Raw genomic sequence first — 27,751 nt, 5'->3', positions numbered from 1 at the left:
CTCTCTGGTAGTTTGTTGTCACAGAGCTGCAAAGTCTTAGCTTTTGGTTTTGTCTTCAGCCTCTCACCCTGGGTTGATAGACAGAATCGGAGGAGTAATTTACAGACTGCCTTCTGCATTTCTTAGGTTGCCTTTCTGGTTCTCATGCCTTTTAGCTGTCTTGTCACTTCCATGTTGATTCCAATCTATTCCTCAGAACATAGTTTCTCATTTTTTTTTCTTTGATTCTTCTCTCTCACAGAATCCCATAAAGGAAACATCTTCACCCTCATACTTACTGAGTATGGATATTTTTGTTTTCATCAATAAGTTTTAGACTTTGTGAAATACTTTTTCTGAATCTTTGCATGATTTTGTTTTATATTTTAATAATATGTATTGTGTTGCTTGATTGATGTTCAGCTATTAAACGAACCTTGCATTCCTGATATAAATCGTACTTAGTCATAGTAAGTAATTTTATATATACTTCCGTTCTGGTTTACTTTCTATTGCTGTGGTAAACTCCATGACCAAAACTAGCTTGGGGAGAACAGCTTTATTTGACTTACATGTCCATCATTGAGGGAAGCCAAGGCAGTAAGTATTAGCTCAAGTAGGGGAGGAGCCTGAAGCAGATACGGTAGAACAGTGCTGCTTGCTGTCTTGGCACTTCACGCTTCACTTAGGATCTCAGTATGTAGCTCTGATTGTCCTGGAACTTATTACTATGTAGGCCAGGCTGGTTTGGAACTCAGATCCGTTTGTCTCTACCTCCCAAGTACAGGGACCAAAGGCATTCACCAGTATACCTCTATCCCCATTTTCTCTACTTAATACAATTTAGGACCTCTTGTCCTAAGGACTTTCTTACAGTGGGCTAGACCTTCCCAAATCAATCATCATTCAAGAAAATGCCCCCACAGATTTGCCCTACTGGCCAGGCCAGTCTGATAGAGGCATTTTCCCCATTGAGGTTCCCTCTTCCTAGATGACTCTAGCTTGTATCAAGGTGACAAAAAACTAACCAATAGGCTGAGGGTGGTGACTTAACAGTTTTAATCCCAGCACTCAGAAGGTAGTTTCTGAGTTTGAGGCTCACCTGGTCTATGAAGTGAGTTCTAAGACAGCCAGGGCTACACAGAGAAACCCTGTCTTGAAGAAAAACAAAACAAAAGGAAAAGAAATAAACAAAAAATCAAAACCCAACTAGCAAACAGTTACTGATTTTGGTTTGTCAGTATTTTGTTGGAGATTTTAAATTTATATTTATAAGAGATACTAATTTTCTTGTGGTATTCTTGTCTTGTTTAAATCAGGTTAATTTCTCAAGTTGATCTGGAACTTTACTTTTGTGGCAGAATTAGTAGTGTTCTTTAACCATTCAGTAAGTAGTATTTAGTAATAATGAAACCTGGGTTTTTGCTTGTGTAGTTTTTTTTTTTTTTCCATTACTATCTGTTCACATTTTCTGTTTCTCTTGTTAATTTCAGTAGTTTTTGACTTCCTAGGAATTTATGTATTTCATCTGTTATGTAACTTGTTGGTATTTTATAATCTGTTTTATTTTTGTACAGTCAGAAATATATTTCATTTGAATCTGAATTTGGTCATTTCTTCTTGGTTGATTTAGCTAGAGTTGTTAATTTCGTTGAGCTATTCAGAGAACTGGCTACTTAGTCTCCTTTCCTCTAGTTGCTAGTGGACTAGACGCCTGGCCATGGAAAGCTTTGCTTTTGTTTCTTGGCCTCTGTCCTCCCTGCGCCTTTTCTTCTTGTTTCTGAGGAATTTCTCTGTTGACTTTCCTCTGGCTCTTGCGGCTTTACACCAGGATGAATTCCAGTCTTCTTTTTCAGAGCTATATATACTTGTCTACTAGAATCTTAATAATTTTTCCATCCTCTCATTTATTGGATATTTATTTACATTTCAGCTATCCTCTCATTCATAATCCATTTCACAACAAAAGAAATTAAAGAGGAAGGAAGCTACCTGCGTTTTCATTTTTTGTACAAGCACAAAGACTTTAAATAATGATTACAAATAAATGATTACAAAAGACTTTACAAATAGGACAAATGATAGAAATTGTCAAGGACAAAACGGTTGATTCCCAGTACTTGGGAGACAGAGGTAAAGAGGAGGTCTTTGAGTCTGAGGTCAGCATGAGCTCCAGGCCAGTAGGGCTTTATAGTGAGATCTTGTCACAGAAAAGGAGGTTGGGGGTCAGGAGGAAACTGAGCAAGCCAGTAAGCAGCATTCTTCTTGTTCTTGCTTTAGTTTCTGTCCTTGACTCCCTTACCCATGGACTGTGACTTGGAAGTGTAAGCTAAATATACCCTTCCCTCCAAGTTGGTGTGGTGAGTGTGTCATGATAGCAACAGAGAAGCAAATGAATGGCCTAGTAGCACCAGTCTGGGAAACAGTTTTTTTTAAAAAACACATGAGCACTTGGAAGAAAATATTCAAAATCCTCATTGTATTCTGCCACCTATTACCAGAGTGTTTCTTTTGCTTTGTTTGTTTGTTTGTTTTTTGATCTTTTGCTCACTTTTAAGACACAACCTTGTTGTCTGACTGGGAATTCACTACATAGATCAGGCTATCATTCAACTTATAGTGAACATCTCCTAATCCCAGGTGCTAAAATTACAGATGCAGGCCTATATATTTTCTTAAAAGTAATTTTCAGTTTTAAGTGCACTGCCCCTTCAGTTTGAATATTTCTGAGTTATATCTTGTAAATATACATATTATTTATTCTTCTAGCAAATTATTGAACCTGAAGGAGTTGTAGCAAAGCCTAGATTTGTAGCTGGTTTATCAGAAGTCCTGTGTTCTTACAAGACTTTTGGCTGGCATCTGAAGTGGCTAAGGGGAGTCTGGTGAAGTTTACCTTTAAGTATTTCTTTAGTTACATATTTCATGTATATGTGTGCTCTGGCTTCATGCACACCAGAAGAGGGAATCAAATCCCATTACATATGGGTGTGAGTTACCATGTGGTTGCTAGAAATTGAATTTGGGACCTCTGAAAGTGCAGTCCGTTGCTCTTAACAGCTGAGCCATCTCTTTAACACTAGAAGTTTACCTTTTAACTTGTGAGATCTACACCAACTCTGGAAAGTTACTGTTGAGTGTTGTAGGATAGTCACTTGGTGTCAGAGAATTGATGTCATGACATCAACTTGATAATCTTTGCTGGATATATTCATTCAGAAGTGTTTGTGTGTGTGTGTTTGTGGTCATTCTTAACATCGCTACTACGGTCATAATGGTGAATACCTGTTACACCTAGGAGTTTTATCCCCTTCTCTTTTAATCTTTTTCTGTTCTCTGTGTCAGGTGTCATTGCATCATATTTTAAAGATTAATACATGGAATTATCCCCATCATTCCTTTAATTGCCAGCTGGCATTCATTTATATGAGTATACCATATGAATGAGTTGATTTTTATTTGTTTATTTGTTCCATGATAAAGTCTTACTGTGTAGCCTTGGTTTGTAGATGTAGACTAGGGTAGCCTTGAACTTACAGAGATACCTCTGCAGGATCTTTTTACATAGTCCTGGTTGTCACTTGCTCTGAAGACCAGGCAGACCTCATACTCTGCCTGCCACTGCCTCCCAAGTGCTGGGATTAAAGGTATGGGCCACCACATCCAGCTGTGTTTCTTTTATATCTAGATTTTTACTGTATTTTCTTTCTTGCTTGAGATTTTCTTCTTCCTCCTCCTCCCCCCCTTCTCTCACCCCTCCCTCTCCAACCCCCCTTCTCCTTTCTAGATAGGATTTCTCTGTGTAGCCCTAGCTGCCCTGTACCTCAATGTATGCCAAACTGGCTTTCAACTCAGAGATCTGCCTGCCTCTACCTCCGCCTCCTGAGCACTCACATGCTACCTGCTTTCAAAATTCATTGTAAAACTATAGTAATCAGAGCTAGGAAAAGGCTCAGTGATTAAAGCACTCGTTGGGCAAATGTGAGGATGGGGAGTTTGGATCCCCAGATCTCATGTAAATGTCAGGTGATCTTTGCAGCTGGCATATAATTCTAACCTCAGATGGCAGAGACTCTGTGTCACCAAAGCAAGCTGGCTAGCAAGTCTACCCACATCAGTAAGACCCTGCCTCAATACGGTAGAAAATCTATCACAAATGATTTTCAATGCCAACCTTTGACCAATACATATATGTACATCTTCATACATGTGCACTCACATACATGTGCAACCTTCATTGAAAACTTCCAAACATTTATGTGTAGCATACCCACACACATGAAAAAAAAAAAAGGGTAAAACCCCCAGATCTATAGTAATCAGAACTGTGGTACAGACACATAAGCCACAGGAATATAATAGAGTCTAGAAAAATAGTCCTACATACCATGTTTCCCTCACTCTTTTTAAACAAAACAAAGCAAAACAAAAAAACAAGCCAAAACAACTCGAGAGAAAAAAAATATGTTTATTGGTAGAGGTTGTGGTGGTGTGTTTAGCAATGTTGCCTTGGTGCTTGACATAAAACTTTCAGCAAAATTTAAAAAATTATCCCCAAGAGAAATGTAGATATCAATGTCTAGCCTAAAATTATAGAACTTTATTAGGAAACTTATAAGAAAATCTTTGCAACTTGATTAGGCAAAGATTTCTTAGAATAATAATAATCATTTCTTAGAGTAAAATGGAAGCTATATAGGAAGGAGGTTAATAAATTGAACCCAGGCCTAATATGATGATGCAGAACTTGAACCACTGCACTGTGGCTTTCAGGTATCTCTTCAGCTGCTTCAGAATTTGCTGAGCCTTTCTGTTCTGTGTGCAGCACACCCATTCACTTAGGAAAAAAGAAAGGAAGAAAAAAACCCTACAGAAATAAAAACGATGGTACAGATACATAAACCACAGGAACAGAATAGAGTGCTGTCTTGAAGGTTAACTTTAGATGGGCATCTAGCTCACCCTGTTTTTCTGTAAATGATTTTTCAAGGTCTCTTTCCCAAGTACTACATATGGCTTGTCCATTTAGCAAAGATACTTGATAACATTACGGAAGTTGGGTTTCCATAAGGAACAGGGCAGCTCAGTACGCTGGTACTTACCAGCTCCATCAAGCTAGCTAATGTCTCTCTAGTCAAATATGTTATGTGGGCAAACCCAGAGCCATTGTAGGAAAGAAAGAACTACATTAGATTTAAAGATGGAGGGATTGTTTATGTCTTAGGGTTTCTATTGCTGTGATGACACACCAAACCAGAAGCAACTTGGGAAGGAAGCTTACACCCAGTTCCATATCATAGTCCATCATCAAAGGGATGTCAGGGCAAGAACTGAAGCGGAGATCATGGAGGGGTGCTGATTCCTGCCTTACTCAGTTGTCACATGGCCTCTTGAGAAGGCAAATGTAGGGAGTTTGACTGCAGCCAACCCTCATCCTGTTCTCTCATACTGTCCAGGACTACCTGCCCAGGGGTGGCACCCTCCTCAGTGAACTGGGTATCTCCATATCAGGAAAATGCCGTACAGATTTGCTTATTATAGGCCAATCCTTTGGAGACATTTTTACTTTTATTTAAAGATTTATTTATTATTATACATAAGTACACTGTAGCTGTCTCCAGACATGCCAGAAGAGGGCATCAGATCTCACAACGGGTGGTTGTGAGCCACCATGTGGTTGCTGGGAGCTAAGTGCTTCTACCCGCTGAGCCATCTCGCTAGCTCTGGAGAAATTTTAAAGTTGAGATTGTGTACCCTGTGTCGGAGAGACAATTTAGCAGTTAAGAACACTGGCTGTTCTTGCAAAAGACATAGGTTAGTTCCAGCTCCCCTGTGACAGCTCACAGTCACCTGTATCTGCAGCTTCTGGGGGTCCAGTGTCCTCTTCTGGCCTCCAAGGGCAGCAAAGACACAATGTGGTCAAACACTAATACACAAAAAAATAAAATTTAAAAGTTAAAAATAAATTATAAGGCTCTTCCTGATGAACCTAGCTTGTGTCAAGTTGACATAAAATATAACCAGTACATTATAGTAGTCTTCAAGGTTGCCTCAAATGGTATCTGTTTTCTTATATTCTTATATTTCTTATATTCCTTGTGAAGTCCTTTCTAACACATAGTAGGTGTGGACTCAGTAACTATGGGGACATTGCAGATGTCATGGCACTTGCTTATTTTGTAGCTACTTAGGGAGGCCCTGGAGAGAACCTCACCCTTTTCACACAGTAGTGCAAATGAGAGCCACCATGAGTATAAATTACTACTGAAATACCCTGCAGACTCATTCAAGGCTTCAGGTAATATCTCTGTCATAGTGCAACCTCTTGAGAAATTCCAGGCTTGGCTTAAGCCATGTTCCCAATATTATCTACATGATAAATGCATAATTATTGTTTCAAGGTGCTTCATTCAGGGTGAGTTTGTTAGATAGCAATAGATGAAAAATACATACCTTTCATGTGTATGCTTTGAAAAGTAGAAATAATCAAGATTGAGTCTTGCTATGTATCTCATACTGGCTTGCAGCTAGCTCTGTAGCTCAAGTTGGCCTTAAACTCAACATAAGGTACTTACAATCAAAATTTTCTATCAGAAATACAATTACATGAAACATTTAAATATGGGTTTTTATCATACAAAGGCAAATAAAATTTAAAATGAAGTAGGTTTAAGGAAGCTGTGTAACACAACTTTGATCATAAAGTAAAAATGGTATAAGAGATGCTAGGTGTGAGATTGAGTGTATGGGATCAAACCCTTTGTAGTTAAGCTACATATGAGTAATGAGAGCTAAGCCTGTGGACATGCTCCTCCAGCTCCAACTGCAGGAGAACCACAGACGCCGAGAGGAATGTGGGCAACCTAGCAAGAGCCCATCGAAGTAACTGCTCAGTACAGTCGGTAGTACAGGTTTCTAAGTTCTTTTTAAGAAAATCTGGTGTAAATACAGACAAGGTGTTTGGGTAATGTACAGGCTGATACTTGGGTTTTTGTAGGTTTCTTTGTGACCATGCTTTTTATGACTATACTTCCTTTTGTCAGGGTGTGTGGATGGGTGAGTGGGTGCATGTTTGTGGTGGCTGGGAGTGAACCTAAGACTTTGTGTACTCTACCCCTAACCTACACAACTCCAGCTCCCTTTTCCCATATTACAGAACAAAAGGAAGAAGAGGTGGCTCTTAGCTGATCACTGAGTATTACAGGTTGATATTATGTTTCTTACAGATGGTAGTGAAAACTTTTATGGATATGGATCAGGATTCAGAAGATGAAAAGCAACAGTATCTCCCACTAGCCTTGCATCTCGCATCTGAATTCTTTCTCAGGAACCCTAATAAAGATGTGCGCCTTCTCGTAGCATGTTGTTTGGCTGATATATTTCGAATCTATGCCCCAGAAGCTCCATATACTTCCCATGATAAACTTAAGGTAAATAGAATGTTTACAAAATAACTTTACTTTTATTTTTGTCATAGGAACATGGGTTTTGTTCATAGATTTCCTTTAATTATTTATCTACAGAAATGACTGGTACAGAATGAGGCTTTGAAAGGGTTGTTCGTTCATACTTAACCCTCCTGATAGACCATCAGGAAGCCCAGTTGCATAGATATAAAGGATAAGGAATGGCTTAGTGATAGTTTGCAAAACAGTAATGTTCTAGGATTGCCCACTCATATAATGTCTGCCTTACAGGTTATTAAATGTTGAATATTAAATATCTAAAACTGCTCATTTTGGTGGTTCTGTTTTGTTTAAAAAACTTAAAATTATTTTTAAAGCTATTGAACTGATTTTATATATTATTTTTCAGTAATTATTAGGGAAATTGGAAACCTTGGAATGACTTTAAAACTTTTAGTTGTTATTTATGTATATGTGTGTGCCTGCATGAGTTGATGTGCATTGCATACATAGATTCCTGCAGAGATAAGAACAGGGTGTTGGATATTCTGAAATGAGTTGCAGGTGGTTGTGAGCCATCAGATGTCAGTGCTGGGAATTAAACTCAGCTTCTCTAGGAAGAACAGCAAATGTTGAGCCTTCTCTCCTTTTAAGTACAGTCAGTATTGCCCTTCTGTCTGTTTGGCTTCTCTTTACATACTTTCAACCACTTGTGATCAGCCATGCTCCAGAATATTAAGTGGGAAAGTCCAGGAGTAACATTCCATAAATTTTCAGTTTAATAGTGTTTTTAGGACTATAATGAAGTTGACTGTCAGGCTTTATTCCTCTTGAAACATAGCCATCTGCTTGTCAGTCATATGGTGGCTGCCTTGAATACCTCAGCAGCTAGAGTAGTGTTGTAGTGTTTATACTCAAGTCATACTTACTTTAATGATAACTCCTTTTATAACCTTAATAACATTGTTTTATTTGTGGTTACTTTTGTTCGTTTCTTACTGTGCCTAGTTCATAGAATAAACTTTATCATGAGTATATAAGGAAAACCACAAAATGCATTACCAGTTTCTACTGTAAGGAGGATCACAATAAAACAAATCATTTTGTACCATGCTAATGCTATTTTCATTGAAAATACCTTTTAAAAAATTAAGGAATAAAGCACTGTCATCAGCTGTCAGGTCAGTGCCTTGGGGTGCTTCAGTAACTTTGTTGTTACACATAAATTCAAAACCATGGACTGAAAGCTGCTTGCTTACATGTCAGGTGTAATAATGAAAAGACTCATTAAATTCATTACAAATGGAGAAAGTAACTTGCCATGATGAAAGTACAGACAGTGACTAGAGCTCTGTTATGGACAAGAGTGTAGTAAGATAGTATTCTTAAATGAGAAGCTCTGAAGTGTGCGGTAGAAGTAGCAGTCTTTAGTTTTACCTTGCAACAGATATTTTGTTTGTGCTAATCTTTTTCAGACATTTAAAATAATGGAATAGGCAGTCCCACAGCATTCAAATAAAGGAAAACGTTCTTTATTGTAGTTTATAATTACCTTTTTATATCTATACCTCTATGTAGATGTAGATATTACAAGAATGACAAGTAATAATGTCTAAGTTAATATATTTTTCATTTTTTATTTAACAGGACATATTTCTCTTTATTACCAGACAATTAAAAGGTTTGGAGGATACAAAGAGTCCACAGTTTAATAGATATTTTTATTTATTAGAGGTAAAAATTCTTTATTTAATAAGTACAATTCCATGTTGTTATACATTTTTATAACTATAATGTAAAGTGAAACTGTTTTATACATAACTTATTTAATAAACTGTCCTATGTTTCATAAGGAAAATCTGTTTCCTCCTATCTTAAAAAGTTAAAAGTATAATTTCTGAAAAAATAATTTGACATTTTCATTTCCAATTTATAAATAAATTTTACTGCTCCCAAAGTTTATATATATATATATTCCTAACTATTTAGTACTTTTCAACATGAAAGTTGATGCCACAGCCATGTATTTAAAGATTAAAATGACTTGTAATTGTATACATTGAATCTTTGTAGACTTTAAAGAATTCTAGTTGTAAAAATTAAATTGTACCAGTGTGCTTTTGTTTAACAGTTCTACATATATGTGATTAACCAATTATTTTTATTTATTGATTTAAGAATTTAGCTTGGGTTAAATCATATAACATCTGCTTTGAGTTGGAAGATTGCAATGAAATTTTTATTCAGCTTTTTAGAACTCTCTTCTCGGTAATCAAGTAAGTTTTTTTAAGCTTAATTTTTTTTTTTCTTAATGTATCCCTAGACAATTGTGTTGTCTTAATGTATGTATTAATGTGTCATTACTCAGTATGTAAAACTCCCTAGATCTATAGAGAATTGATCGCAGAGGGGTAAATAAAGAAACCCTGTCGTTTGAGAGCTGTCCTTGCCATTGTTTCAGTTAAATATTCAATATTTCCCTTTATATTTCATTATAAAGTAGGGCCTACTTTATAACTCTAAGAGCAGTGGAACTTTAAGTAGCTAGGCTGGCCTTGGATTGGTAGCACTCTCCTCCCAGCCTCCTGAGTGATGGGATGGTTTGGATTGAGCCAGCAGGCCCACCTTTGCATTGCTTCTTTAAATTTATGGGATGGATCAATTGCTTGAGGTTTCTGAGTTTTTTTTGTATATTTCAGGCTAAATAATATTAAAGGAATTAAATAAATTAAATTAGAGTCCTTGGAGGTTTTTTAAATTTTAATTTTAATTTAACAATTTCACATACACACACACACAGGCCATCTTTACCCTCAGGATACCCACCTTATGTCCTTCCTCTTCATACCCTCCACCCCCACCCCAGCAATTCAGAGTCCTGTATGTAGTCCTTCCTGCTAGAATACTGAATGTTACTGTTGGCTTGATCTTGTGTAGGTAACCATAGAGCATCGAACTATAGCTCATCAGCAGGTGGGCGCTCCATGTTCAGAAGATAGCATCCACAGTGCTTGCCCTGTGCGCCCCCCCCCCCCCCCCATGCGTTCTATTCCTCTTCCTTGATGGTCCTCAAGCCTTGGTTTGGGAGGGCAGTGGATGCTACAGGTATATTTCACTTAGAACTGGGCATGCAGCCATCACTTATTGTCAGGACTTTGACTGGTTATGAGTCTGCAGTAACTGGAGCCTAATTTAGAAACTTCCCTGGTCAAGGTTTAAAGCAGCGTTGATCTGTGGGTATAAACATAAAGTCTGAGGCCACAGTTTAGCAAAACAACAAGAATGGGTTCTTACCACCTATCATCCTCAGGGGTTATGAATTTCTGAGCCATGTGCTGCAAACCAGGTTTATTATACTGCATATGTATTTTCTCTTTGGAACAGGCCTCAGATCCAACCAGAAAGCAGTTGACCACCCTCATAATTTTTATGACACCATTGCAGCCTTTAGGATTCACCACTGTATAATAACACTGGTGACTTTTCTCTCCCATTTGTCTGCACTATGAAAGCTAGTTATGGAGGAGGGAAGTTTTCACATCAAATCCAACTTGGATTTTCTCCCCCTTCAACCTAGGTCTATTCAGTGGTAGAGTTTTACCATGTAGTTATAGTGGGCAGTCAGGAGCAGTGGAGATACTCTGTTGTTAGACACGACTCTAGGGCTTCTGTAACCCTCACTCAGGAGGAGGTATCTCGCCCCTTGTTTGGGAGAAACAACTGGTGTAAGCAATAGTGTTGTTAAAGTCGTAAGACCTGAAACAGTGAAGGACTGTGGAGCAGAACAGACTAGTCTACTTACTTGCTGACATTGGTAATGTTTGCTCTTTTGGAATTAGGTATGTATGCATGTATGAATGTATACTTGTATGTAAGTAAGTAATAATTGTATTGTGAAACTGTTGAGATGGAATCTAGGGACTCATCGTTGCTAGATACTAGGCAAATGCTCTACCATTGAACTGTATATCCCTGACTCCTTAAAGTCATAAATATCGCTTAAGTCAGCTTCTCATAGAGTAGAGAAACTAGTAGAAGATCACTATAGTTAGCGGTTAGGAGAGGCCAAACTGATTTCTATCTAGTAGTTTTATTGTTTATACCAGACATCTATGAGATGTGTCTTAAAGTATTATATTGTATGCAAATGCCTTGTATTAATTTTGAATTCTCCACCACAATTAAGACATGTAGGAAGAAGCAGATGATTTTATTAATTATATCCAAAAGAAACTTTTCAGCACGTGGTTCTGTGGGGTTGCTTATTTATGAAAGAGTGCTTTTGTAGATGTATAGGTAAACCCAGAATAAAGGATGGTCAGGTAGCCTCCATGTCTTCATGGATGGAGCATCATTAGCATGTGGCATACAGGAGCAGTGGTTGGGGAGCTCACTCGGCTGCTTCACAAGTATGAAGAACTGAGTTTGGGCCACAGAAAAGCTACACTCAGGAGCACATGCTAGTAATCTTAATGCTGGCCAAATAAAGACAGACAGAATTTGGGGTTCTCTAGCCAAACGGCCTACTTGGTGAGTAACGAGACCCTCCCTAAATAGTACTCAAATGAATATTTGTACACATGACTGTACACATAGACCAACACATAAATACCAAAAATAAATTAATTAAAATGAACAATTTGTAACCACTGTTTGTATTGTACCACCATCTCATAGGCTTCCGTTTTGAAATTTATTGTTGCTAGCCTCAACAATCTGAAAATACTGATTTTTTTGTTGTTGTTGTTGTTCTTTGTGGGGGGAGGGGCTGAGACAGGGTTTTTCTGTATAATCCTGGCTGTTCTGGAACTCACTCTGTAGACCAGGCTGGATTCGAACTCAGAAATCCTCCTGCTTCTGCTTCCCAAGTGCTGGGATTATAGGTGTGTGCCACCTCTGCCCAGCGATTTTGTTCTTTCTATAACCTTATCCACACAAAATTTACTCTATACTTTGAAGCCTACTTCTGCCTCCCAAGCACAAAATTAAAGGCATGCATCACCAGGCTTGGCCTGGAATAGTTTTTTAAGGTCTCTCTCTCCTTTTTCTTTCTTTCTTTCTTTCTTTCTTTTTTTTAAATATGGAACGCTTCACCAATTTGTGTGTCATCCTTTCCCAGGGGCCATGCTAATCTTCTCTGTGCTGCCGAAGCAAGCGCTTAAGGTCTCTTTCATGTGTTTCCCTGTACCTGTTTCTTTCTTTTCAGATATGTGGATCTGAGAACCAAGCACTCAGACTTTTGTTTTGTGTTGTTTGTATCAAGCTAAATACCTATATTCTTCCAACTCATTTCCTCTGCCACACACACAATACATACGCATTGAGAATTGTGCACCTAGTAGGCCTTCACAGAGGACATTTTGTAAAATGTATAATTTGGAGAGCACATGTGAAAGAACTGTCTTTCTAAGAGTTATAGAAACTGTGTGACAATCTCACCCTCCCACTCCCCACAACTAATACAAGTTTCTGTTTTCATTGTTGGATGCTAGATGGGTCTAATTTATGTATTATTTTTTAAATTTCAGGAAGAACATTTAAAACCCTTTAGATATTCAGTCTTTCAATTTTGTTTTAAGCCTCTGTATTTATACTGTAGAATATAGGTTATATTCCGTAGGCTATACATTCTATTTTTTTATTGTGTGTGAGTATATACAGATAAGTGAGGTGTAGAGAATACTTTATTAGAAATTAGGGTGGTGTTTGTTCTGGTAGAGTATAATAACATGGTTCAGGTGCCTTTGGGAGTGGGGGAGGACGGTAAATATGACAGCTGAAATGTCTGCCTTTGTCAGCAGGGATCCATCCCTTCAGTAAGTCTCTTTTTTACACTTGAGATTGTTTATGTTGGACTGTGATTGAGGTTTGGGCTTCATATGTGCTAGGCAAGTGTTCTGCCAGTGAACTGTATTTCCCAACTTCATTCTCTACCCTAGAGAGACTCTTACCTAATCAGTTCAGCTGTCCTTAAACTATGATTTTTCTCTTCCCAGTCTCCTGAGTAGCTAAGATTACCGGCCTGTGCCTTCAGGTTCCAAGCTTAGTGCTTTAAACTGGACATTTTAACAGTTAGATTGGCACTTAGGAGGTATGAGTGGGTGCAACATGAGTTTGAGATTAGCCTGGGTTATATAACAAGACTTTGTTACCAGTAAACAAACAGGTACATGGAAGAAAAAACCCTGGGGAGCTTGTCTTTTTTATATGCCTTCATCTTTTCTTCTTTTTTTAGCAACAGCCACAATACGAAAGTGCAAATGCACATGTTAGACTTGATGAGTTCTATCATCATGGAAGGTGATGGAGTTACTCAAGAATTATTGGATTCCATTCTTATCAACCTCATCCCTGCACACAAGGTCTGTATAGAATCACCGTATTAAAGATCAGCTTACCTAAAGAAATCAGTTACTGGTTTTGTCCATTTACAATTTTATATTGTAATTCCTATTCTGTCCCTAGAATTAGTCACATCATTAGTGTTATAACTATTATTTTTATAAGACACATTGATTAAAATATTTAAAAGCTCTTTGTTTGTTTAGTGTGTGTGGGTGTTTTACTTACATATATGTCTGTGAACTGTATATATGCATTGCCCACGGGGGCCTGGAGAGGGTGTGGAGTTAGACAGTTATGAGGTACTATGTGAGTGCTGCGGAATATAGGTCCTACTCAGTGCAAAAGCAGCCAGTGCTCTCCACCACTGGCCTCAAAAGTGTAGTGTTTCTAGCTTCTTTTTGAGAGGTATAAGATGAATAAGACTGAATCTATTTTATAGATTTAGTAGAATCTATGTTAGCATAGGTGTTAACAGGTATTCTTGAAAACAGTTTTCTCAATAAGTTTTTAAAATTTAAATAAATGCAGTGGGTACCATCTTTGTTCTAGTCTTAATTGGTTAAGTTATGGTGCATTGGGACTTAGGGTAACATGGTATTTCTCATGTCAGAAACAAGTAATATGTGTCTGTGATGGCTCACATCTCTCCTACAGTCCCCTGGGAAACAGGCAGATCCATGAGGCCTGCCAGTACTACCCAGTGATGACCCTGTCTCAAAAGAACTTGGGACAGTCATAAAAATACAGTTAAAGTCAAAGGCTTTCCCAACCTCTTCCTATTCATGGTTCAGGAATTTGAATCTAGGGCCTCATAAACGTTACATAATTGATCAACTATACCACTGAGTGGCATCTCCAGTACATTTCTTCAAGCACACATTGATAAAACAATGAAATACTTAGAGCATGATGGATTGGGTTTAGGAGAGTGTGTATTTAGAATAACGTGTGTTGTAAGTTTATGGTGGTTAACGTACAGACTCAAAAACCTTGACATCTGTTTTATATAGGTTGGACTCCTGGCTCCTGTCTAATGTAATGTAGTATTTGATTTGTTGAGTTCCTTTGGCACCTTCTATGTAAAACCATGAATGGAATTCCTTTCATACTTTGGTAGATTTGAATACTTACTGTTCAAGTGATTTTGTCTCATCAATTCACCAATTCATTTGAAGTTTTGCCTGTTTTTGTTTTTCAGAACTTAAATAAACAGTCCTTCGACCTTGCAAAAGTCCTACTGAAAAGGACAGTCCAGACTATTGAAGCATGTATTGCCAATGTATGTATTTCTGTATACATTTCATAATGCTGTGATTCTTGAGGTATTATATGAATTCATTAGAATCATTCACACACAGATATATTTCTTACCTAAACAGTTTTATTCAGAAAAATATGGAACTTGAATATGACCAAAATGGGAGCAATACAGTGTAACATTTTAAATATCTTCAAACTGGCACAAGTGATGGATTTGACTTAAAATCTAACAACAGTTCCCACTTCTCCTCCTGTATTTGTGCTTGCCATGTTACTTTTCAAACACTCAAAACTCTGACTTTGTCTATGCCTCTTGCCCCTCCTCTGAGAAAGGTCTCAGTATAGATAGCCCTGGATGACCTGGGCCTTAACAGGCTGGCCTCAGAGATTTGCCTGTGTCTTACTTATCTGAATACATTTTCCTCTTTGTGTCTTCTAGGTTGTTCTTCTGAAAACCTGTTTCTTCTTTAGTAGATGTTAATAAATATATATAATTTAACAGAGCATGTATTGGGGGGGAGCTAGGGGTAAGTGGATAAACTGATAGGTATAGCTGGTCTTTGTTTTGTGGGTTGTTCTTTTCCCACCACTCTCTGAGGTGGTTGTGCCCCCCCCCCTTTTTTTTCAGACAGGGTTTCTCTGTGTAGCCCTGGCTGTCCTGGAACCCACTTTGTAGACCAGGCTGGCCTCGAACTCAGAAATCCGCCTGCCTCTGCCTCCTAAGTGCTGGGATTAAAGGCATGTGCCACCCCGGCTCCCCCCACCCCCACCTTTTTTTTTAACCTACTCTCACTAGATAGGAGCGGAAGATAGAGAGGAGAGAGAATAAGAAAATTCCTGAATCTACTTTCTTTCCTTTTGTTTTTTTCTTTGACCATGGCTAACAAACCAAAACCAGCCTTCCTAAAGGACCAACCAACAACCACTGATGCCCGATATAGAATTTATATACCCTCTGCAAAGTTTCCAAAATTCCAAACGTCACAATCACAGAAACTATCTGTAGTTGGCAAAACCACAGCAGCAGTGTGTTCCCATATCTGGGTTAGGGTGGAAATAGAGTCTTAAAGTACTTCTCTGCTTTTTTTTTTTAAAGAAAACAAAAATTGCAGAATTGACACTACATGTATAGAACAGTTCTGCTCTACCCTGTCTTAGGGTAGCACTAAGCTCATCAGGTTAGGAGGGAACAGGTGACTTTGTGTGCTGAGCTTTCTCCCCAGCCTTATAAATCGTGTCTCTTTCAGTGTTTCATGGACATGGAATAGTTGTAAACACCTTTATTCCCAGTATTCAGGAGGCAGAGGCAGGTGGGATCTCTGAGTTCAAGACCATCCTGGTCTACAGAGCTTTTTCTGAGACAGCTAGAGATGAAAAAAGAAACAGTGTCTTGAAAACCCCCCAACATATAGAAGCATGTGCATAAATTAATAAATTATTTCTTATAATACAAAAAAATTAATTGAACATAAATCTTTGTAAGAAGTATAATGGTAAAAAATGTATCATTTTACAACTTTCAAATAATTGTTTTACAGATATACTCATGTGTACATCTCATGTCTAGTTCCATGTTTGAACTTTTTGCTAATAATACACATGACTATAAATTGACATGTATACCCTTTTTTCATACTGAATTGTATTAAAGGTTTTATTGGTATTTGCAAAAAAATTTTTGGAATTCTACTACTGTTTTGAAATTACCTTCAGATATGCTTCATAGGTATCATCTCATCCTTTATGTGTATACTTTTTTTTTTTTTGGTTTTTTTGAGACAGGGTTTCTCTGTATAGCCCTGGCTGTCCTGGAACTCACTTTGTAGACCAAGCTGGCCTCAAACTCAGAAATCTGCCTGCCTCTGCCTCTCGAGTGCTGGGATTAAAGGCGTGCACCACCACCGCCCGGCATGTGTATACATTTATTCTTTCAATTTGTTTTATATGTATAGTTATTTTTGACTAAATATTTCTGTGTACCATGTGTGTATCTGGTATCCATAGCAGTCAGAATAGGGTATCATACCTCCCGAGACTGGAGTTACAGAGCTGCCATTTGGGTCCTGAGCCTGCTGGAGGATCAGCCAGTGCTCTTGACTGTTGAGCTGTCTCTCTAGCCCCATTTGTGTATATTTAAAACTGTCTCTAGTCTTTTTAAAGACCCCATGATTAAAATTAACATAAATACCTTAAAGTAATATCTATCACTAAACTCAGGGAGGAAAAACATAATTTTTAAATAGAAATCAGATTGGGACTTTAAAATTTCTTCCACGTAGTGAGTCCTTTATAAATTTCTCTATAGTGAATTATACGGGGTGTCTAAATTGTTTTACTTTAATGAGAATTAAGGTTTTCAGAAATATTATTCTTATTTGAAGCATAACCCGTTGGCATGTTTTTTGCTCTACTTTATTGGGTTCTTATACTTCTACCTCCCTTCCAACCCTTACTCCACTCTAATCCCTTCTAACCCCCAACGCTAGGTAAGAGAGGAAGAAGGTTAGAGGGGAAAAGAAGTGAAGACCTCTTTAGACTGCTGTCTGCTGATTAGGGGTGTAGAGTTCTTTGGGGGCAAGTCCAGCTTTGTTGTCAGGATTTCTCTTCTTCTAGTCTCTTTGCTCACAACCATTTGACATACTGCTCCAACAGGATCAGCAGCAGCAGGGGGAGCAGCAGCCTCCACAGGCTCTTGGGCTCTCCCATTTATACCCTCTCCGCAGTCCCCAGAATTAAACTATCAGCTGCTGCCGGCAAAACTCATGTCCCTTGTGCACAAGGCAAATCATAGTCACCTGCTGTGAAGCAGGTTCTTATCCCTCACCTGAGATTAAAATAAAACATATTCACATAATATAACTGGGTTTTTTAAAAAACCAAAATTCTCACTACAACAGCCAATAATGTGCTTTAATTTCTCCCTTTCACATTCATGATTAGATATTTGAAAGTTTGTTTCTTCTCTTGTTTAGATGACTGTCCTCTTATATGTTAGAAATTCAGTAGCTAATTTGTATCTTTCAGTTATTTGGGTAATTCTCAATCAGTCTTTACATGTATGTTTATAGAAAACTGTTTAGCTTCTTAAATAAAATAACACTTTTTTTTTTTTTTTTTTTTGTAATGTCTCTTACAGTTTTTCAATCAAGTCCTGGTGCTGGGCAGATCATCAGTCAGCGACCTGTCTGAACATGTATTTGATCTGATTCAGGAACTTTTTGCTATTGATCCTCAGTTATTGTTATCTGTCATGCCACAGCTTGAATTCAAACTGAAGGTATTCTTTAAGCTGTATAGCAAAAAAAAAAAAAAAAAAAAAAAAAATCTACTTTGAAGGTGTTTTGTCTCTAATTATATAGGAGTGAAATATGAGTTTAGTCTATCTCATTTAGCTCATGTAACATATTAAACATATCCCTAGTTGTTATCTGCTGATAAACAGTGGAAGGAGATGTAAAATTAGTGTCATCTTTGAAATTTACAATATTCAGTATTAATATTAAAGAACATCTATATATTTAAGTAAACACTAAACTTACTATATAAGTAATGAGTTTAATCATTTTCTTACCAATTTAGTATATTAGGATGCACATTTAGTCATACACTAAATGTAATACTAGAAAAAATAATTGATTAAACTATGAGTGTAGAATTTTTATATTTTTAGACTTTTCACTCATTTAGGGTTATTTTCAGTTCAACATATTTATATTATCAAATACTTGATTGTGACTTAAATCAACACGTTTGTCTGTCAGCAATAACAAACCTTTTCACTCCTGAAGGCAATTTCAGCTTTACTTGAGAAACATGACACCTTACAGTGATGGCAGCAGGGCTTTAGATCAGATTAACTTTGTTTTAGTAGTTTATAGATGTGAAACCTCACATCACTTGAAGTAATCATGGGTCTGTAAATATAGTCACTCACAAGTAATACAAAATTTTTTATAAAGTCTACTGTTTAATACTTAAGACATTAATTTTTCTTTAAAGAGTAAATTGGATTAGTAAATTTTAGACATACTAAATGTTTATAGTGCTGACCATTGCTTTATTTTGGTTGAGAAACAAGTTTTAAAGTTTCCATTTTGTTACTACTGTGTTTAAGCTTACATAATTGTCATTTTCCATTGCTTTATACAAATGTGCATCTTACTCCACTGCCCACAAGCTTTTGAGAGTGATAACTTGAGTTTTGAATTCCCATTCTCTTTAATAGCGTTGTTCTTCACTACTGTGTTCTCTAGTCAGTGGAGGACCATTGCTGACATTGTATACTAGACCCTTAAGTCATTGCTAGTCATGGGATTTTTCTTTTTTTTTTTTTTTTTCCTCCGGTGCAGCAAATAATTTTTATGAAGGAAACTTAATAGGGTAGGAAGATTGTGTGCTTTTTTTTTTTTTTTTTTTTTAAAGATTTATTTATTTATTAATATGTAAGTACACTGTAGCTGTCTTCAGACCCTCCAGAAGAGGGCGCCAGATCTCGTTGCGGATGGTTGTGAGCCACCATGTGGTTGCTGGGATTTGAACTCTGGACCTTCGGAAGAGCAGTCGGGTGCTCTTACCCACTGAGCCATCTCACCAGCCCGATTGTGTGCTTTTTTAAAAATTCTTTTAAAATTCTTCTACTTGAACAAAATGACTATGTAATCAGTGTGCACTTTGCAAATAAGTTGTAAAGTAGGTACGAATTAGTAGTAGGGAAGATATGAGATAAAGTCAGAAAGCCAGGTGATCTAACATGACATCAGAAAAACATTTCCACAGTAAACAGGAGCACATAATATCTTACATTGTGCATTGTGAAAGTCAAAAGTAAAGGCAGGCCCCCTGGTTGTATCTTCTCTTTCTCTCTCTCTGTAGAGCAACGATGGTGAGGAACGCCTAGCTGTGGTTCGACTCCTTGCAAAATTGTTCGGCTCTAAAGATTCAGATTTAGCAACACAGAATCGGCCTCTCTGGCAGTGCTTTCTTGGGCGGTAAGAAAGCATGATTTTAGAATTTTGTATGTTCTACGTGATTATAGAGTCCATGGGATTAAGACTACTCGTACCAAAATATTAACTGATACTTACTGGCTTTGCTGACATCTGTGTTATACTTTTCCTTTTAGAATAAATCGTGGGCCAAAGTACTGATGAAAGTTCACTCATTATAATACTTCCAGCATGAATGTATGGCTGTGTTCTGAGTATTCTTTATTTCTAGTAAAACTTCAATCTTTAGTAATTTTAGGTCTACAAAAATGTATGTTTGAATTAGACAATATATTTATGTTAGTTTTGGTTTCATAATGGCAAGCATATAACTCTTTGCAAAAATGTTTTTATAGAATTATATATCTCCCCCCGCCCCCCCTCTATTTGAGACAGTGTCTTTTCCATAGCTCTTGCTGTCTTAAATTCACTATGTAGACAAGACAAGGCTATCCTTGAACTGCTGCCTCTGCCTCCAGAGTGCTGCGTTTAAAGGCATGACCCACCATTTCTAATTTGTAGGTCTTTATATTTTCCATAGAGTGCTTCAACTGTCAGTATAATCAACATAGTGTCTATTCAATAACCCATTTTTGTTTATAAATACTTTTGTGATATTTATTTGAAAATAACTGTTTTGTCTTATTAATATTTAACAATCATTTTCTGTTTAGATTTAATGACATTCATGTTCCTGTGAGGTTAGAAAGTGTGAAGTTTGCCAGCCACTGTTTGATGAATCACCCAGATTTAGCGAAGGATCTGACAGGTAAGCTCCCCACAGACTCAGATGTGGCTGTGCCCAACTCTAGTTCCTGAAAGAGATTTGATTGCAAGATGGCTTCATTTTGGCTTTGCTGGCTAGGAAATTATTTCCCATTTTTAAAATAAAACTGGCCCTGAAGCATTCGTGTATTGATCTTGGGAATACTTTTTTTTAGCAATTATAAATAGAGATAATGTAATTCTTATGACATTAGATTCAGAAAGGAATCACACCTGGATTTGTTTGGCACTCCATTAATCCCAGTACTTGGGAGGCAGAGGCAGATGGATCTCTGTGAGTTCAAGGCCAGCCTGTTCTACACAGTGAGTTTCAGGACAGCTAGTGCTACACAATAAGACCCTGTCTCAAAATTAATAAATAATACATATGTACATACGTACATGCATACATTCATACATAGAAAATGTATGAATCACTTCTACATTACTAAATATAGTAACTTACCTAATGTGTGTAGACAAAGTGTCTATCTTCTAGATTAGATTGGGACTGTTTGATATTAAATTTTTTGGAAGGGCATGGCAGGTGTTTCTCTACATAGTCCTGGCAGTTCTGCAGCTCGCTGTGTAGATCAGGCTAGCCTACAACTGCGAACCACCTCCACAGCTGCCTCAGCCTCTGCCACCACTGCCTACCATCTCCTCCAACGCTACCACCTGACTTTTATTATTCAAAGTATTGAAACCTATCTATTGGATAGTAGCAAATAGAACACTTTTGTCAACATGCTACTGTTTATTAGAAACAGAAGAAAAACTTATTTTGATTTTATTTATATTATTTTTAAAAGGTCATTCTATATTTTATATTATGTACTTATATACCATTTTTCTCATTAGCATTTCTATATTTTTTTTTAAAGATCGCTGATCGACTTATTTGCTTATTTCTATCAAACACTACCCCTCTTCTTAGTACACCTCCTTTATAGAGACCCTCCCCTAACCCCCCTCCTCCTCTTCTGAGATGGTGGGGCCCCTTCCTAAGTATTCCTCCACATCAAGTCTGCCCGGATAGGTGCATCCTCTCTCACTGAGACCAGACCAGGAGCCCTGTTAGGGAATGGATACCACAGTCAGGCTTCAGCTTTAGGAGAGCCTCTTGTTATTGTACGGGTTTTTTGTTTGTTTGTTTTTGTTTGTTTGTTAGTTTTTAATTTATAAATGACATTCCAGACTGTAAAACTATGTTGTCATTTGGCCTTTCACCAAAATAATTATTTAGATATGCTCTGAAGTAATAAACATAGTTTTATGAGTAGTAAGATATACTTATTACTGTCTTGTTTAATTTGTCCTATAATTTATAAATATTAAAATGGACAGAACTTAAAGCTTTTGGTTTTGGTTTTTTTTTTTCTATCATTCAGAATCATGATAATTTATATAACTAACATTTAGCCTAACTCTTTCAATTACAGAATATTTGAAAGTTAGGTCACATGATCCAGAAGAAGCCATTCGTCATGATGTTATTGTCACTATAATAACAGCTGCCAAAAGAGACCTTGCCTTAGTAAACGATCAGTTGCTTGGCTTCGTCAGGGAAAGGACCCTGGATAAACGGGTAAGACCTGGGGCTTCGTTCTTCCTGACTTACTTACTTTCTTTCTTTTTTTTTTTTTTGGTTTTTTGTTTTGTTTTGTTTTGTTTTCGAGACAGGGTTTCTCTGTACAGCCCTGGCTGTTCTGGAACTCACTCTGTAGACCAGGCTGGCCTCGAACTCAGAAATCCGCCTGCCTTTGCCTCCCAAGTGCTGGGTTTAAAGGCGTGCGCCACCACCGCCCAGCTCTTCCTGAATTTTTATGTTCAAATTGTTGTGTAAGTCTGGTTAATAGCAGTTGCAGCTGGTGGATACCAGAATGACACTAAATGTAAAACCATTCATTTTTATGTTTCAGGCACACACACTTAGCTCTGGCTGTCCAAGAACTTACTATGTAGAACAGGCTGACTGCAGACTCACAGAGATCTGCCTGCTTCCATATGAATAAATATGTTGGGTTCTCAATCTTTTTCTTACTATGGAAGAGGATTTTTCTAATAGCATTTCTATATAAAAGGAAAATGGGTGCCAGGCAGTGGTGGCACATGCCCCATTATCTGCAAGTCTGCAAGGGAAGAAAGTTCACCTAAGATGACAAGAAGGTTCTCACCAGCATCTCTTCTTCTAGATTCTTGATACTGAGCTTTGTTATCGTCACAGTATAGTGAAGGATGTGTAATTAACCAAAGCACCGTAGCCGCCTTCTGTACAGAGCAAATTATATAGTTTATAATCTTCACTTACACCTATTATATCTATTTAAAGAATTGAACTGAATGAAATCTGTACTATATTTTGTTTAAAGGGAACTAAGAAGTTGGTAGGTCATTTAGCAGTACGGCACTGAAAAGTGTATACAGTAATCTACTGTCTTACCAGAAATAGGTGCAAAATGGTTAGTAGAACAGTTTGGCAAAGCTGCTTGTGAGAAGATCCAATGTGCTGCCCGTGCATGCACACAGTGACTACTGCACAGCTAGTTGCAGGTTGTAGATTTGAATACAGTTTTGGTGTCTTGCCCCTCTCATAAGTGCTATATTTTCTAGTGGCGAGTAAGAAAAGAAGCCATGATGGGTCTGGCTCAGCTCTATAAGAAATACTGTCTTCATGGGGAAGCAGGAAAGGAAGCTGCGGAGAAAGTCAGCTGGATAAAGGACAAGCTGCTGCACATCTACTATCAGAACAGCATTGATGACAAGTGAGTCGAGTATTCTCCTAAAACTGCTTATCATTTTTAACGATTTCTATTTAAGTTTTACATAGTTCATTTTAAATATAGAAATAATTTTCTGCACACACATGCTTACATATGATTCTTTGAAAGATGATAAAGTAGCATAACAGTCATGAAATAAACATGGGCTTGAGAGTGAGGCAGGAGAGACAAATCATTTTTATATATGTATGCTTCAGCTTCATAAAATAAGGAGGAATAATAATGGCATTGTCATGTGCACATAGGTATGAAGTGTGTAGCACTCATGTCCAGAGTCTGGGTAAAGCATTGTTTGGTAGTCCTTCTCATCACTGGGGTTTTTCTTTGTTTGTTTGTTTGTTTGTTTTGATAATACTGTTGAAACCAGTACAGAAATTGTTCTCATTTTCTTAATGCCAATACTTGTTTTTGTTTTTTAATATTTTGCAATGTTTTGTTGAATTGGAATAATTGACTTTTGCATAGCTAAATATGTATTAAACTGGTTAACAAAGATTTTTTTTTTCTTCTTCTTCTTCTTCGAGACAGGGTTTCTCTGTTTAGCCCTGGCTGTCCTAGAACTCACTCTGTAGACCAGGCTGGCCTCGAAGTCAGAAATCCGACTGCCTCTGCCTCCCGAGTGCTGGGATTAAAGGCGTGCGCCACCACGCCCGGCTGAGGTCTATTTTTTTTTTTTTTTTTAAACTCTGGCTCTTGTAAATACTTTGTAGTGTTTTGTTGAATTAGAGGATGACTTGTGTATCCCTGCATCGATGTATTGGTTAATGAAGAGCACTTGTGTGCTTTTTATTCGATTGATACTGAGTGATGGGAATTTAAATTGGAGAGAAGAAAAGTGAGATGTGCACTTTCTCAGGAAATGCACTTTCTCTCAGGTGGGAGATCTCCCGTCTTTACTACGTGGGAGCATGGGAAAGGAGCTGAACGACAGTCAGAGGAAGTTAATACGCTTCTTGTCCTCGGTGTTACAGCTTTCCGTGTAGTGCTACTTAACTTAATCTATAGTCTTTAGACTGCAGAACATTAGCTGGGGCAGCCAATCACCTGTATTTAAGAATGACATTTAAAAAAGCTGAGTGCATTGGTACACATCTGTAATCCCAGCACTTTAGAGGCTCAAGCAGAGGTTCAATGGAAGCTTGTCGTATGCAGTAGCAAGTTGGAGACCGGGTTTGGATACTTCTCCAAACAAACAAACAAACAAACACCCCCCATCTCTCTCTTCCCCCAAAACCAACAAAGAGTAAGCAGGACCAGTGTTCACACTACTAAGGAGAGCTGAGTCAGTAGGAGCTCATCATTCCAGGCTAGCCTTGCTGCAGGGTGAAATAACATTCAGGCCTTCTAGACAAATGTTTTATGACATATCATGAAATAAACCACACCATTGGTGATATAATTATTGCTATATAGCCACTTTATACAAAATGGTTAATTTCACTTCTTAAATAGCATAATTGTTTTTGTGTGTTTGTTCATAGACTATTGGTAGAGAAAATCTTTGCTCAGTATCTTGTTCCCCATAACCTGGAAACAGAAGAGAGAATGAAATGCTTATATTATTTATATGCTAGCTTGGATCCAAATGCTGTAAAGTAAGTTACTTTTCAATGCTTCATATACTTCCTAGGTGGGCTTGCTTGTTTATTAACTTTTTTTGGATCTTTGTGAATTTTACATCATGTACCCCAATCCCACTCATCTCCTTCACTCCTAGGACCTGCCCTGCGCCTTCAACCTCCCCTCAATAACAACAACAAAAATCTTGTGGAAGCTGTAACAGTGTGGCCCACAGGATACACTTTTGTGCATACTTACTTATTTGCAGATAGATGTTCATTGCAATAATTTATTGGTCTGGTATGAGGCCTCTATCTTCTGCTAGACTTTCAGTCCTGGATCCTCACTAGGACTCTTTTCAGCTATCCTGCTGTTGCCCTGTGCCATGGAAAGAAATCATGTAGTTTTGGATCTGTAGGACTGGCTGGTCACTTCATGCATCCCCGCTATTCATCAATCAAGTCAGTGTTTGGCAGGGCCAATTCAAAGCCCCAGATCTGGGTCTGAACGATATCCGAGTTTCAGTCAGATGGCTCTACTACACTTGTTCCCTTGGGCTGGCTCACCAGCAACCCCAGCTACCAAGGCCAGCTCTACCCTGCTGCACATGTGAGACGATGTCTCCATGTGTTTTTTATCACCTGCTCACACACACTTTTGTTAATGGTGTTAGTAAAAAAGTTCAAGTATTCAACCAATAAACCTATCAGCCTTGGTTACTTAGTGAGTCTAATCCTAACCTGGATATGCAAGATCTTGACTACAAAGACACATTCATGTGGACTAGGATTTTTGGCTCCAGAATAGCTGTAGTTCTTTAGAGAGACCCTGTCTCAAAAAACTAAACAAAACCCAAAACATTTTTTTAAAATTACAGTCACATGATTTTCTTCCCTTTTCTTCCTCTAACTTCTCATGATTCACACCTTCCTTGTTCCCTCTTGACGTCAAGGCCTCTTTTTATTACTTATTGGGGGTGGTATGTGCGCCATGTACACATGTGCTTAAATATAGACAAATACACCTGAGTCTCTTTAGTGTTATTTACATGTTTATGGTTTTAGGGCTAACCAGTTGGTGTTAGATAATGAACTTGGGAGTGCATCCCTTTTAGCATTTCCTTAGTTGCATATAGTGTTGTCTAGGTTTTGGGCCTCATGAGATTTTCCTTTCCATGTTAGCATGTCTATTAGTATTGTCCCTTGTTCAGGTCTTGGTTAGGCATCTATAATATTAAGGTATAGTTTACCTGTATACCAGGTAAAATTTCCCCTCCCCTTTCTAAGAGATACAGTCTTAGCAGATTTTCTGTCCCTTTGCTTAACAATATTTCTGCTCCCTTGTCTGTGGGGTTCCCTAAGTCTTAGTTGCCTTCACTGTGTAGTAGACATGTGGATTAAGGGTGATTGTGACAGAGTCACTTGTCCTGTGCATTTTGATAGTTGTTATTTTCATCTGTTGTAAAGAGAAGCTTTGATGAAAACTAATTAGTAATTGTACTGGTTTAGTAAATGGTGTTAGTTTTATCTCTAAGGTTCGTGATCTCCCTAGCCTGGGGTATTGTCTAGGTTTCTAATGCCAGGCATGATTGTCCCTCTTGTTGCAGGATAACAATAATTAGAGAGATGTTAGTAACAACCAAGATATGAGTGAAACTGTCCCCCCTTGGAGTTACTGTGCCATGCTAGCTGTGGTTCCTAGGCACCCGCCACAGCTGGGTGGTGCTATTGGCTGCTCCCTTTCTCGGAAGTGTGTATAGCACTTTGTGGTTCTGTGAGGGCTAGTCCTTAGGGAGAGGATCCCACTGACTTCATCCCCATAGCTCTCTTGTTCTGGCATGCAGTAGTCCTTATTTATTTATCTGTGATATACTCCAGTTTCCATATACCTCCTCCCAGTTATATACTCTCTACCTGGCTTTTTCATTCCTTTGATTTTCTACCTGTTTTATCTTTCATTACACCAGAACTTTGTAGCTTCCCCTGTTTAGGATTAAATAGTCTTTAAGTCAATTTTTGACCTCCCCAGAAAGACCATACTGATCCTTTGGAACTTAACCATTCCTTCTCATTGATAAAATGCCCTCCTAACATGCTTAAAATTCCAGATTTTATCTCTAGCATTAAAAAAAATTAATTCCTATTATGATAAGCCTTATATATTAAACTCCCTTAAGTGCTAATAAACTGTTATATACATTTTTCATATATGAATATAGGAATAACACATAAGAAAATTCATAAAGCCAGGTGTGGTGGCGCACGCCTTTAATCCCAACCCTTGGGAGGTAGAGGCCGGATGGATCTCTAGTGGGTGGCCACCCTGGTCTACAAAGTGAGTTCGAGGACAGCCAGGACTACATAGCGAAACCCTGTCTCAAACAAATAAACAAAAAGTTTCAAAAAGTTGAACAGTTTGTAATGTTGTTAAATAATGTACCTTTTCATATTTATACCTATATGCAGAGCTCTCAATGAAATGTGGAAATGTCAGAACATGCTTCGAAGTCATGTGCGTGAACTATTGGACTTACACAAGCAGCCTGCAGTAGGTTTATGATTTTTATTTCAATTCGTAGATTGTAAATCAATGTTTAATTTTTTGTAGTATAATGTAAGTGTCTCAAGGGGTTTTAATTTTTAATGTCAGTTAAGCTGTTTTCAGAGCT

General features: G+C 37.7%; 1 protein-coding gene and 1 pseudogene across 5 annotated transcripts in view; one reads left to right on the top strand and one right to left on the bottom strand.

Annotated features, from left to right (window-relative positions):
- Positions 1–27,751, top strand: part of Pds5a (PDS5 cohesin associated factor A) — an 87,797-nt gene that overhangs the window by 20,049 nt on the left and 39,997 nt on the right. For 4 of the 5 annotated variants that reach the window (XM_085836718.1, XM_085836720.1, XM_085836719.1 and 1 more), the window contains exons 3-14: positions 7,206–7,409; positions 9,033–9,119; positions 9,564–9,661; positions 13,621–13,747; positions 14,929–15,009; positions 18,127–18,267; positions 19,863–19,978; positions 20,650–20,744; positions 22,183–22,328; positions 23,354–23,505; positions 25,005–25,118; positions 27,549–27,630. In XM_085836718.1, coding sequence (XP_085692844.1) covers positions 7,206–7,409; positions 9,033–9,119; positions 9,564–9,661; positions 13,621–13,747; positions 14,929–15,009; positions 18,127–18,267; positions 19,863–19,978; positions 20,650–20,744; positions 22,183–22,328; positions 23,354–23,505; positions 25,005–25,118; positions 27,549–27,630 — 1,443 coding nt within the window. The remainder of the gene's footprint in view (positions 1–7,205; positions 7,410–9,032; positions 9,120–9,563; positions 9,662–13,620; positions 13,748–14,928; positions 15,010–18,126; positions 18,268–19,862; positions 19,979–20,649; positions 20,745–22,182; positions 22,329–23,353; positions 23,506–25,004; positions 25,119–27,548; positions 27,631–27,751) is intronic. The other variant, XM_085836722.1, reaches the window with a different exon arrangement.
- Positions 12,460–12,530, bottom strand: LOC115031153 (U6 spliceosomal RNA; annotated as a pseudogene).

Source organism: Mus caroli, unplaced genomic scaffold (assembly GCF_978045245.1).
Source record: "Mus caroli unplaced genomic scaffold, Mus_caroli_1 scaffold_4, whole genome shotgun sequence".
Classification (NCBI taxonomy): domain Eukaryota; kingdom Metazoa; phylum Chordata; class Mammalia; order Rodentia; family Muridae; genus Mus; species Mus caroli.
This window is presented reverse-complemented; position numbering and strand designations above follow the sequence as displayed.